Raw genomic sequence first — 12,517 nt, 5'->3', positions numbered from 1 at the left:
TGATACATATAAAAGTCATACTTTCACAGTATGTTAAGCTGTACCGATTTAGTTACTACTGTGTTTAATCTATAAATATGATTCTGAAAAAGAGTATGCCATTTAAACAAATATTTATATTTTTCTATACTAAGTTGTAGAAAATAAATTCCAACTTTCATGCTCTATATTTTTCTCTAATTTTTAATGCTGGCTAGATTTGGGCAGAGGAGGTGACAAAAGTAAGTAAATTATTAAATACAGAACTATGAAACAAGAATTTAGTTGACATTGATTCAGTAAATATGTATTGGGCAACAACCATGGGTCCAGTCACAGTCTGTGTTACTATACCTTATAAAATCTGAAAATGAGGGATATGTTCAGGTCTCTTTAGCTAATAGAAGCTCCACCAAGCAGTTGAACAATGCTGCAGAGATGTGGTTTGCACACACGCTGATAAATCTTGGATACCTGTTATACTGAGTGGTAATCTTACAGTTCCTTACTATAGAAGGCAGGCGAAATGCTTGTTAATGATTTTTTTAATGACAATTTTTAAAATGTAAAATATAGTTAACACCATGTCCTGTATCTTCAGAGAATGGGATATATAATATTTCGCACAAATGAATTTTTTTTTTTTTTTTTGAGATGGAGTTTTGCTCTTGTCGCCCAGGCTGGAGTGCAGTGGCACAATCACAGCTCACTGCAACCTCCACCTTCTGGGTTCAACCGATTCTCCTGCCTCAGCCTCCCAAGTAGCTGGGATTACAGGTGCCTGCCACCACGCCTGGCTAATTTTTTGTATTTTTAGTAGCGACGGTTTTTTCACCATGTTGGCCAGGCTGGTCTCAAACTCCTGAACTCAGGTGATCAACCCACCTTTGCCTCCCCAAGTGCTGGCATTACAGGCGTGAGCCACCGTACCCAGCCACAGATGAATTTTTTAGGTAACTGAAGCCTGTTCTCTCCAGCACCAAAGCTAATTTTTCTGTCACATTAGTTGAAAATATCTGTAAAAATGTATTTTACTGCTGCATTAAATATAGGATAGCAAGTATTTGATTTTACTACAGTTAAGGTCATTACTATGAATATTTATTATACTGTTAACAGTTGGATTTGTTGTTTTTCGACTATGTTGTCTCTTCCCTCAGTATCAGACTGTTGCTTCTAGAAGCTGTCTGTATGACTGCTGCTAGCAGTTCTGTCTGTGTTACCATTTCTAATCTTCTGTGGGCTGGGAAAGCAAGTAATTAAACAAGAATTTAAGGGATAAAATTATAAACTATAGTACATGCAGACTTGTTTCAAATGCTTTTTTAAGTCTTCAGAAGCATTTTTCATTTACTTCTTATGTTCAGGCCTACCAAACTCTGACATCCACATGAGGATAACACTGGGGACTGAGAACAGGTGATGATTTTGGCCCCTGACAATAGCTTTATAAACTTTAACTTTTATTTTCTGGCTTTGTAGGATTGATTTTACAGTCTGTTTTTTTTTTTTTTTCTTGCTGCTTCTTTTATTTATTTATTTTTATTATACTTTAAGTTTTAGGGTACATGTGCACAATGTGCAGGTTAGTTACATATGTATATATGTGACATGCTGTTGCGCTGCACCCACTAACTCGTCATCTAGCATTAGGTATATCTCCTAATGCTATCCCTCCCCCCTCCCCCCACCCCACCACAGTCCCCAGAGTGTGATATTCCCCTTCCTGTGTCCATGTGATCTCATTGTTCAATTCCCACCTATGAGTGAGAATATGCGGTGTTTGGTTTTTTGTTCTTGCGATAGTTTACTGAGAATGATGGTTTCCAATTTCATCCATGTCCCTACAAAGGACATGAACTCATCATTTTTTATGGCTGCATAGTATTCCATGGTGTATATGTGCCACATTTTCTTAATCCAGTCTATCATTGTTGGACATTTGGGTTGGTTCCAAGTCTTTGCTATTGTGAATAATGCCGCAATAAACATACGTGTGCATGTGTCTTTATAGCAGCATGATTTATAGTCCTTTGGGTATATACCCAGTAATGGGATGGCTGGGTCAAATGGTATTTCTAGTTCTAGATCCCTGAGGAATCGCCACACTGACTTCCACAATGGTTGAACTAGTTTACAGTCCCACCAACAGTGTAAAAGTGTTCCTATTTCTCCACATCCTCTCCAGCACCTGTTGTTTCCTGACTTTTTAATGATTGCCATTCTAACTGGTGTGAGATGATATCTCATAGTGGTTTTGATTTGCATTTCTCTGATGGCCAGTGATGATGAGCATTTTGTCATGTGTTTTTTGGCTGCATAAATGTCTTCTTTTGAGAAGTGTCTGTTCATATCCTTCGCCCACTTTTTGATGGGGTTGTTTGTTTTTTTCTTGTAAATTTGACTGAGTTCATTGTAGATTCTGGATATTAGCCCTTTGTCAGATGAGTAGGTTGCAAAAATTTTCTCCCATGTTGTAGGTTGCCTGTTCACTCTGATGGTAGTGTCTTTTGCTGTGCAGAAGCTCTTTAGTTTAATTAGATCCCATTTGTCAATTTTGGCTTTTGTTGGCATTGCTTTTGGTGTTTTGGACATGAAGTCCTTGCCCATGCCTATGTCCTGAATGGTAATGCCTAGGTTTTCTTCTAGGGTTTTTATGGTTTTAGGTCTAACGTTTAAATCTTTAATCCATCTTGAATTGATTTTTGTATAAGGTGTAAGGAAGGGATCCAGTTTCAGCTTTCTACATATGGCTAGCCAGTTTTCCCAGCACCATTTATTAAATAGGGAATCCTTTCCCCATTGCTTGTTTTTCTCAGGTTTGTCAAAGATCAGATAGTTGTAGGTATGCGGCGTTATTTCTGAGGGCTCTGTTCTGTTCCATTGATCTATATCTCTGTTTTGGTACCAGTACCATGCTGTTTTTGTTACTGTAGCCTTGTAGTATAGTTTGAAGTCAGGTAGTGTGATGCCTCCAGCTTTGTTCTTTTGGCTTAGGATTGACTTGGCAATGCGGGCTCTTTTTTGGTTCCATATGAACTTTAAAGTAGTTTTTTCCAATTCTGTGAAGAAAGTCATTGGTAGCTTGATGGGGATGGCATTGAATCTGTAAATGACCTTGGGCAGTATGGCCATTTTCACGATATTGATTCTTCCTACCCATGAGCATGGAATGTTCTTCCATTTGTTTGTATCCTCTTTTATTTCCTTGAGCAGTGGTTTGTAGTTCTCCTTGAAGAGGTCCTTCACATCCCTTGTAAGTTGGATTCCTAGGTATTTTATTCTCTTTGAAGCAATTGTGAATGGGAGTTCACTCATGATTTAGCTCTCTGTTTGTCTGTTGTTGGTGTATAAGAATGCTTGTGATTTTTGTACATTGATTTTGTATCCTGAGACTTTGCTGAAGTTGCTTATCAGCTTAAGGAGATTTTGGGCTGAGAGAATGGGGTTTTCTAGATAAACAATCATGTCGTCTGCAAACAGGGACAATTTGACTTCCTCTTTTCCTAATGGAATACCCTTTATTTCCTTCTCCTGCCTGATTGCCCTGGCCAGAACTTCCAACACTATGTTGAATAGGAGCGGTGAGAGAGGGCATCCCTGTCTTGTGCCAGTTTTCAAAGGGAATGCTTCCAGTTTTTGCCCATTCAGTATGATATTGGCTGTGGGTTTGTCATAGATAGCTCTTATTATTTTGAAATACGTCCCATCAATACCTAATTTATTGAGAGTTTTTAGCATGAAGGATTGTTGAATTTTGTCAAAGGCCTTTTCTGCATCTATTGAGATAATCATGTGGTTTTTGTCTTTGGCTCTGTTTATATGCTGGATTATGTTTATCGATTTGCGTATATTGAACCAGCCTTGCATCCCAGGGATGAAGCCCACTTGATCATGGTGGATAAGCTTTTTGATGTGCTGCTGGATTCGGTTTGCCAGTATTTTATTGAGGATTTTTGCATCAATGTTCATCAAGGATATTGGTCTAAAATTCTCTTTTTTGGTTGTGTCTCTGCCCGGCTTTGGTATCAGAATGATGCTGGCCTCATAAAATGAGTTAGGGAGGATTCCCTCTTTTTCTATTGATTGGAATAGTTTCAGAAGCAATGGTACCAGTTCCTCCTTGTACCTCTGGTAGAATTCGGCTGTGAATCCATCTGGTCCTGGACTCTTTTTGGTTGGTAAACTATTGATTATTGCCACAATTTCAGCTCCTGTTATTGGTCTATTCAGAGATTCAACTTCTTCCTGGTTTAGTCTTGGGAGAGTGTATGTGTCGAGGAATGTATCCATTTCTTCTAGATTTTCTAGTTTATTTGCGTAGAGGTGTTTGTAGTATTCTCTGATGGTAGTTTGTATTTCTGTGGGATCGGTGGTGATATCCCCTTTATCATTTTTTATTGTGTCTATTTGATTCTTCTCTCTTTTTTTCTTTATTAGTCTTGCTAGCGGTCTATCAATTTTGTTGATCCTTTCAAAAAACCAGCTCCTGGATTCATTGATTTTTTGAAGGGTTTTTTGTGTCTCTATTTCCTTCAGTTCTGCTCTGATCTTAGTTATTTCTTGCCTTCTGCTAGCTTTTGAATGTGTTTGCTCTTGCTTTTCTAGTTCTTTTAATTGTGATGTTAGGGTGTCAATTTTGGATCTTTCCTGCTTTCTCTTGTGGGCATTTAGTGCTATAAATTTCCCTCTACACACTGCTTTGAATGCATCCCAGAGATTCTGGTATGTTGTGTCTTTGTTCTCGTTGGTTTCAAAGAACATCTTTATTTCTGCCTTCATTTCGTTATGTACCCAGTAGTCATTCAGGAGCAGGTTGTTCAGTTTCCATGTAGTTGAGCGGCTTTGAGTGAGATTTTTAATCCTGAGTTCTAGTTTGATTGCACTGTGGTCTGAGAGATAGTTTGTTATAATTTCTGTTCTTTTACATTTGCTGAGGAGAGCTTTACTTCCAACTATGTGGTCAATTTTGGAATAGGTGTGGTGTGGTGCTGAAAAAAATGTATATTCTGTTGATTTGGGGTGGAGAGTTCTGTAGATGTCTATTAGGTCTGCTTGGTGCAGAGCTGAGTTCAATTCCTGGGTATCCTTGTTGACTTTCTGTCTCGTTGATCTGTCTAATGTTGACAGTGGGGTGTTAAAGTCTCCCATTATTAATGTGTGGGAGTCTAAGTCTCTTTGTAGGTCACTCAGGACTTGCTTTATGAATCTGGGTGCTCCTGTATTGGGTGCATATATATTTAGGATAGTTAGCTCCTCTTGTTGAATTGATCCCTTTACCATTATGTAATGGCCTTCTTTGTCTCTTTGATCTTTGTTGGTTTAAAGTCTGTTTTATCAGAGACTACGATTGCAACCCCTGCCTTTTTTTGTTTTCCATTTGCTTGGAAGATCTTCCTCCATCCTTTTATTTTGAGCCTATGTGTGTCTCTGCACGTGAGATGGGTTTCCTGAATACAGCACACTGATGGGTCTTGACTCTTTATCCAACTTGCCAGTCTGTGTCTTTTAATTGGAGAATTTAGTCCATTTACATTTAAAGTCAATATTGTTATGTGTGAATTTGATCCTGTCATTATGATGTTAGCTGGTGATTTTGCTCATTAGTTGATGCAGTTTCTTCCTAGTCTCGATGGTCTTTACATTTTGGCATGATTTTGCAGCGGCTGGTACCGGTTGTTCCTTTCCATGTTTAGCGCTTCCTTCAGGAGCTCTTTTAGGGCAGGCCTGGTGGTGACAAAATCTCTCAGCATTTGCTTGTCTGTAAAGGATTTTATTCCTCCTTCACTTATGAAGCTTAGTTTGGCTGGATATGAAATTCTGGGTTGAAAATTCTTTTCTTTAAGAATGTTGAATATTGGCCCCCACTCTCTTCTGGCTTGTAGGGTTTCTGCCGAGAAATCCGCTGTTAGTCTGATGGGCTTCCCTTTGAGGGTAACCCGACCTTTCTCTCTGGCTGCCCTTAACATTTTTTCCTTCATTTCAACTTTGGTGAATCTGACAATTATGTGTCTTGGAGTTGCTCTTCTCGAGGAGTATCTTTGTGGCGTTCTCTGTATTTCCTGAATCTGAATGTTGGCCTGCCTTGCTAGATTGGGGAAGTTCTCCTGGATAATATCCTGCAGAGTGTTTTCCAACTTGGTTCCATTCTCCGCATCACTTTCAGGTACACCAATCAGACATAGATTTGGTCTTTTCACATAGTCCCATATTTCTTGGAGGCTTTGCTCATTTCTTTTTATTCTTTTTTCTCTAGACTTCCCTTCTCGCTTCATTTCATTCATTTCATCTTCCATTGCTGATACCCTTTCTTCCAGTTGATCGCATGGGCTCCTGAGGCTTCTGCATTCTTCACGTAGTTCTCGAGCCTTGGTTTTCAGCTCCATCAGCTCCTTTAAGCACTTCTCTGTATTGGTTATTCTAGTTATACATTCGTCTAAATTTTTTTCAAAGTTTTCAACTTCTTTGCCTTTGGTTTGAATGTCCTCCCGTAGCTCAGAGTAATTTGATCGTCTGAAGCCTTCTCTCAGCTCGTCAAAATCATTTTCCATCCAGCTTTGTTCCGTTGCTGGTGAGGAACTGCGTTCCTTTGGAGGAGGAGAGGTGCTCTGCGTTTTAGAGTTTCCAGTTTTTCTGTTCTGTTTTTTCCCCATCTTTGTGGTTTTATCTACTTTTGGTCTTTGATGATGGTGATGTACAGATGGGTTTTCGGTGTGGATGTCCTTTCTGTTTGTTAGTTTTCCTTCTAACAGACAGGACCCTCAGCTGCAGGTCTGTTGGAATACCCTGCCGTGTGAGGTGTCAGTGTGCCCCTGCTGGGGGGTGCCTCCCAGTTAGGCTGCTCGGGGGTCAGGGGTCAGGGACCCAATTGAGGAGGCAGTCTGCCCGTTCTCAGGTCTCCAGCTGCGTGCTGGGAGAACCACTGCTCTCTTCAAAGCTGTCAGACAGGGACATTTAAGTCTGCAGAGGTTACTGCTGTCTTTTTGTTTGTCTGTGCCCTGCCCCCAGAGGTGGAGCCTACAGAGGCAGGCAAGCCTCCTTGAGCTGTGGTGGGCTCCACCCAGTTCGAGCTTCCCGGCTGCTTTGTTTACCTAAGCAAGCCTGGGCAATGGCGGGCGCCCCTCCCCCAGCCTCGCTGCCGCCTTGCAGTTTGATCTCAGACTGCTGTGCTAGCAATCAGCGAGATTCCGTGGGCGTAGGACCCTCCGAGTCAGGTGTGGGATATAGTCTCGTGGTGCGCCGTTTTTTAAGCCGGTCTGAAAAGCGCAATATTCGGGTGGGAGTGACCCGATTTTCCAGGTGCGTCCGTCACCCCTTTCTTTGACTCGGAAAGGGAACTCCCTGACCCCTTGGGCTTCCCAGGTGAGGCAATGCCTCGCCCTGCTTCGGCTCGCGCACGGTGCGCGCACCCACTGACCTGCGCCCACTCTCTGGCACTCCCTAGTGAGATGAACCCGGTACCTCAGATGGAAATGCAGAAATCACCCGTCTTCTGCGTCGCTCACGCTGGGAGCTGTAGCTACAGTCTGTTTTATGCATAGGTTATAGAGCTGTTGATTCTGTGACTTGGATCTCCAGTATGAAATTCTTACCTTATGCTCTTATCCCCCCTTTGTGAGTCTGTTCATCAGTTTAGTTACGGTTCCACACTGGCTTCTGATTTCTCTCTGAACTTCTGGCATGAAAAGGGGCAGAGCAACACAGAAGAGAATACAGGTTGAACAAAAAAACTAGAATGTCTTCCTCTTTGGCATAAAGATACGCCAGAAAATTTCTGACTTGATTTTGCAGTCTCAGCAAGTTTAGGAAATAATCAATACAATACATGGGAAGAAACTCATGAAACATATTATATACATATATATAAAAATCTAAAGAAACCCATCAAAATGGATTTCAGGGGTTTTTTTCTTCTACACATCTCACTTCTGACATTTTTATAATTAAAAATGTATAAACGACCGGGAGCAGTGGCTCACACCTGTAATCCCAGCACTTTGGAAGGCCGAGGTGGGCAGATCACCTGAGGTCAGGAGTTCAAAACCAGCCTGACCAGCATGGTGAAACCCTGTCTCTACTAAAAATACAAAATTAGCCAGGCGTGGTGTCCCAGCTACTTGGGAGGCTGAGGCAGGAGAATCCCTTGAATTTGGGAGGTGGAGTTTGCAGTCAGCCAAGATCGGCCGTTGCACTCCAACCTAGGCAACAAGAGCAAAACTCCATCTCAAAAAATAAATAAATGAAAATGTATAAATGTTAAGACTTTACATTCCTGGAGTATTTTAAGATTTTAAGCCATATGAATAGTAGTCAACACTGATCAAGATAGTCACAGCAAATGCCTCAGAAGCATTACCAAAATTTATGGCTTACAGATACCCAATCCTGATATCGTGGGCCAACAGATTCTTGCCCATCTTCCAGTTACATTTTAGAAAAAACTCTTCTGGCTTACCTAACCTATGTTATGCTATCATGTAGTCTAGTAGCAGTTACTTTTAGCAGTAGAAGGTCTTCTCCCTAGAGATTTTTTAGACGACAGAATATCAGCCCTTTCTTATCTATCTTTCTAATGTGGATCATTTTCTCCCGAAGTAAATTGATTACGCTAAGCCTAATTTAAATTCCTTTAGCCTCTCAGATCAGTTATTATGATCAGTTATATATGCCAGAAGTATAGATGATTTGGGACATTTGACTGTTTGAAGCCACCCAATATGCACTAAAACTTGTTCAAGAAATGAGATGCATTTTTCCCTATCATCTACCCTCTCTAAAGTCTAGATTGTACAGGAGGACCTCCTAAGCTTTGTAACATGGTGCCTTTCTTCATGATTAAATTTTACTCAAACCCAGAAGCCTGATCCCTCATCCTTAATGAGATCATTTGATATTTTTTATTCAGTGTACTTAGCATTAAAATATTATTTCTACTTCAGTCTGAATCTTCCCGGTCACCTTAATCTGCTACCTAGTTTACTTGCTTATTACCTTACCTAGAAATAATGTCAGTTAGTAGGATTTTTCTGCCATTTCTACTAAAGGCCATTAAATTAAACCGTACTTTGACAATCAAAGACCTATATGGAACTAACCTAGTTTACTTCTGAAGTGTATTTATTTTTGGTTTGCTGTATTTACTTCTGTTACTCAAAGCCTTTTGTATTCAACCAAGCAGAACAGTTAATAGTGCATATGTAATATTGATGTGATTGGTTTTCCTTAGTGCTCTCCTTAGGAAGAACATTGCTTCTTTTTTTCTTCTGGGACTTTTTTCTACTTCATACTAGCTTCCAGATGAAGCTTACTTTGTCCCTGCTAGCAAAACACCATGGGTTCTGGTTTTAGTCAAGTAAATTTAATTTCAACTTCTGACTTACTAATTCAAGCTTATTTCCATCAGTCCAAGCTAGAGGTCAATTATTAGTCCCCTCTGCTAGGTTTGTTGCCAGTGGGCTGTTACAGCAACTGATTATCTACTTTGCTGCTACTTCCTTATAGATTGGTTTACTAGGGTAACTATTGCCACCAAAGGGTGAGGAGAGGGAGATGAGGCCTGAAAGAAAAAAGTTCATACCTTGTTGGTTTTTTTTTGTTTTTTGTTTTTTTTACTTTTATTACATCTTGGAAATGTCATGAATCATTTGCATAGGTGGAAAATGCTATTTGTGCTGGAGAGGTAGTCAAACCTATCATTATAATGATGATGTAACCAATGATAATTCCCAATGGGAGAAAAGCTAACTATTCTGAGTAAGCTGTGAGGTTTTATTTCTCTTTCCCACTTATTAACAACCAACCCTGATTAAAGGTTTGAGAAGATGTTTTTTGCCACTATTTGCTATTTTTAGATCTTGTTGATTTTTCAGTGAACTGTTTTGTTGCAGCAGTAAGCCTCCTTTATCAGATGGTTGAAACCAGTAGTGGCATACTGTTATTTACATCTCTTCCCAGCTCCACAGTGTGTGACTTCACGTTAGTAGCTGGAAATCAGCTGTGGTGGGAGTATTTATATCATGAAAATCTGGATATGAGAGCTTTTTTTTTTATATCTTGGGGAAGAATTTAACAGCACACTACTGATTGAAGTTCGATCATAACTTAAAAAGCTTTTTAAAACCCTAGTGTATCTTAATAGATAGTATTCTGCTTAAGACATTTTTTATGCATAGTTTGAAAAGAAAATTTGAAAGAAAGACATTTAAGATGTAGGACAAAGAATCCTTTGAATGAACCTAAAAACTGGTGCTAGCAACAAGTGTTTGGCAACTAAACGCAAGGTGAAAATCCTATGGCTTCACTCTAAAGTCTTTTGCATTTGAGACTGAAGACTCTTTAACTTCAAAGTAAAAACTGTAGTAATAATTGAGAATTTTTGCAGCAATATTATTTTATACTTGTAAAACTGGTCATCTTAAAATTTTGTAAAATAGTAAAATTTAGCAAAATTGATACTAGAAAATTTATGAAAATATCTTGGCTTTCTCTTAGTAGTTTTTGTAGGCTCTTAAGAGTGTATCATTAAGCTTTAGCGTAACAGATTCTTTTGAATCAAGTACTGGAATCAGTTGTCCAGGTGGAGTAATACAGAAAAGCTAAGGTCTAGAAACCAGGGGACCATTTTAGATACAAAGCAGAATTGGGGGATTGCCAGATTATAACTTGAGGTTTGTTCGGGGGATTTTTTTTTAACCGTCTAAAATAAATGTATATAAGATGGACTGAGTCTTCTAAAGAGATTCTAAAACTATATTCTTACTTAAGTCTGAACAGGAATTAAGAATAACTCAAAGTGAATTTGATCGTCAAGCAGAGATTACCAGACTTCTGCTAGAGGGAATCAGCAGTACACATGTGAGTATTCATTCATTGGAAATTCATTTGGAACAAGACTTTGGTAGTCCTAAGGCAATTTTGGGAGGAAAAACTGAACTTTTGAGTCATTCATCAAGGAAATTTAAATTGTTCTACTTTCCAATATATCCGAATAAATATTTTAAATTGTTGTTTACATCTTATCACCTAGTTCTCCCACCCTCATTAAATATACATGTTGTTGTTTATTGGCTAAGCAGAGTTTGCTAGTGTACTATTCACGAAGGCCAATCTTAATAAGCCTTGTAGTAAAATGTTAGATACTGGTGAGTCTACCTCAGTACAATATTGTGGTCTGTCTCCCCCTTGCATTTGCTATTTAAGTTGACTATAGAGCTAAGAACTAACTATAATTTTCCTTCACAGGCCCATCACCTTCGCTGTCTGAATGACTTTGTAGAAGCCCAGATGACTTACTACGCACAGTGTTACCAGTATATGTTGGACCTCCAGAAACAACTGGGAAGGTGATAATTTACTTTTCACATGTAAAGAGGAGAAATTCAGATTTTTGCTTATGAACTAATACTAAGGATGAAGATTAGAGCAATTAAAGGTTCTTACTAGCTTTCTTATAAATAGTTTCTTTTTTTTAAGGAAAGTAATTACCAGTTTTCTGAGGTAACAAAATATTTTGAGCTTTTCTGGCACAGAGGCATGTTAACAGGGATGAGAAAAAGTGAATACCTTTTCAGTGCTGTAAGGTTAAAAGTGTTTCAGGTTCACTTTTCTCCTGCTACTGAATACTTTTTGCTATTGGTTGAGGAAGATATAATTAAATTGACAGTTACCCTTAAAGATAAACTAATTTATACTTATTCATTACTCGTTTGTTTACTATATTGAAAAAAAGAAAAGTTTTAGAATATTTCGTAAGACCTCATATCTACCGATGTGATTATTTTGAGTATGTTAATATACTTCAAAGCAAAATGACAGTATGTAAAACACATAGCTCAATCACTCATTCATCACATATTTATTGACTATCTGCCATGTGCCAAGCACTGTTACATATTCTGGGGTAATATCAGCAAACAAAACAGGCAAAGATGCTTGCCTTTATGGAGCTCACATTATAAGGTGACACTGAAAATAAAATAATGTTTAGGGCAAACATGGTCTCTGCTCTCACAACACTTAGCCTAGCTAGAAATACAAAGCAAGCCGTTGGTAGACAGGCCATGTGGTAGGCAGAAAAGCAGAAGGTGCCTGGTATTGTGAAGGCATCTAACTGTGACTGAGGTACATCTAGCAGAGTTTCCCAGGTGAAGTTATCTTGGTAGGAATAATCTAGATGAAGAAAGGGACAGGGATGAATATTCTAAGCAAGGAAGAATATGTATATAAAAAAGCCGGAAGAAAGAGAGTAGGGAAAGTTCAGGGAACTGATAGTAGTCCGTTCAGGCTGGAGCATAGTGTTCAAGAATGGAATGGTAGATGCATCTAGAGGACTTAAGCAGGGTCATACCACGAATGGCCTTTAAAGTAAGTTGTTGTAAGGAGTTTGGAATTTATATATTGAGGAACCATTAAAGCAGGGGAGCGATATGTAGCATTTGAAGGAAGAATATCAAAAAATCGTTTCAAGGAATAAGGTAAATAAAGTCACTTTGGTGTTTGTTTCTGCACATTAACACTTCAGAACTTGGCCTAGAATAAA

The 12,517-nt window shown here is 39.0% G+C and overlaps 1 protein-coding gene across 4 annotated transcripts in view; it reads left to right on the top strand.

The window, feature by feature from the left end:
* Positions 1–12,517, top strand: part of SH3GLB1 (SH3 domain containing GRB2 like, endophilin B1) — a 49,715-nt gene that overhangs the window by 25,363 nt on the left and 11,835 nt on the right. For 2 of the 4 annotated variants that reach the window (XM_004026083.5, XM_019024986.4), the window contains exons 7-9: positions 198–221; positions 10,744–10,833; positions 11,221–11,321. In XM_004026083.5, the coding sequence (XP_004026132.1) occupies positions 198–221; positions 10,744–10,833; positions 11,221–11,321 (215 nt within the window). The remainder of the gene's footprint in view (positions 1–197; positions 222–10,743; positions 10,834–11,220; positions 11,322–12,517) is intronic. The other 2 variants (XM_004026082.5, XM_004026084.5) reach the window with 1 other exon arrangement.

This window comes from Gorilla gorilla, chromosome 1 (genome assembly GCF_029281585.2).
Source record: "Gorilla gorilla gorilla isolate KB3781 chromosome 1, NHGRI_mGorGor1-v2.1_pri, whole genome shotgun sequence".
In the NCBI taxonomy this organism is placed as follows: Eukaryota; Metazoa; Chordata; class Mammalia; order Primates; family Hominidae; genus Gorilla; species Gorilla gorilla.
This window is presented reverse-complemented; position numbering and strand designations above follow the sequence as displayed.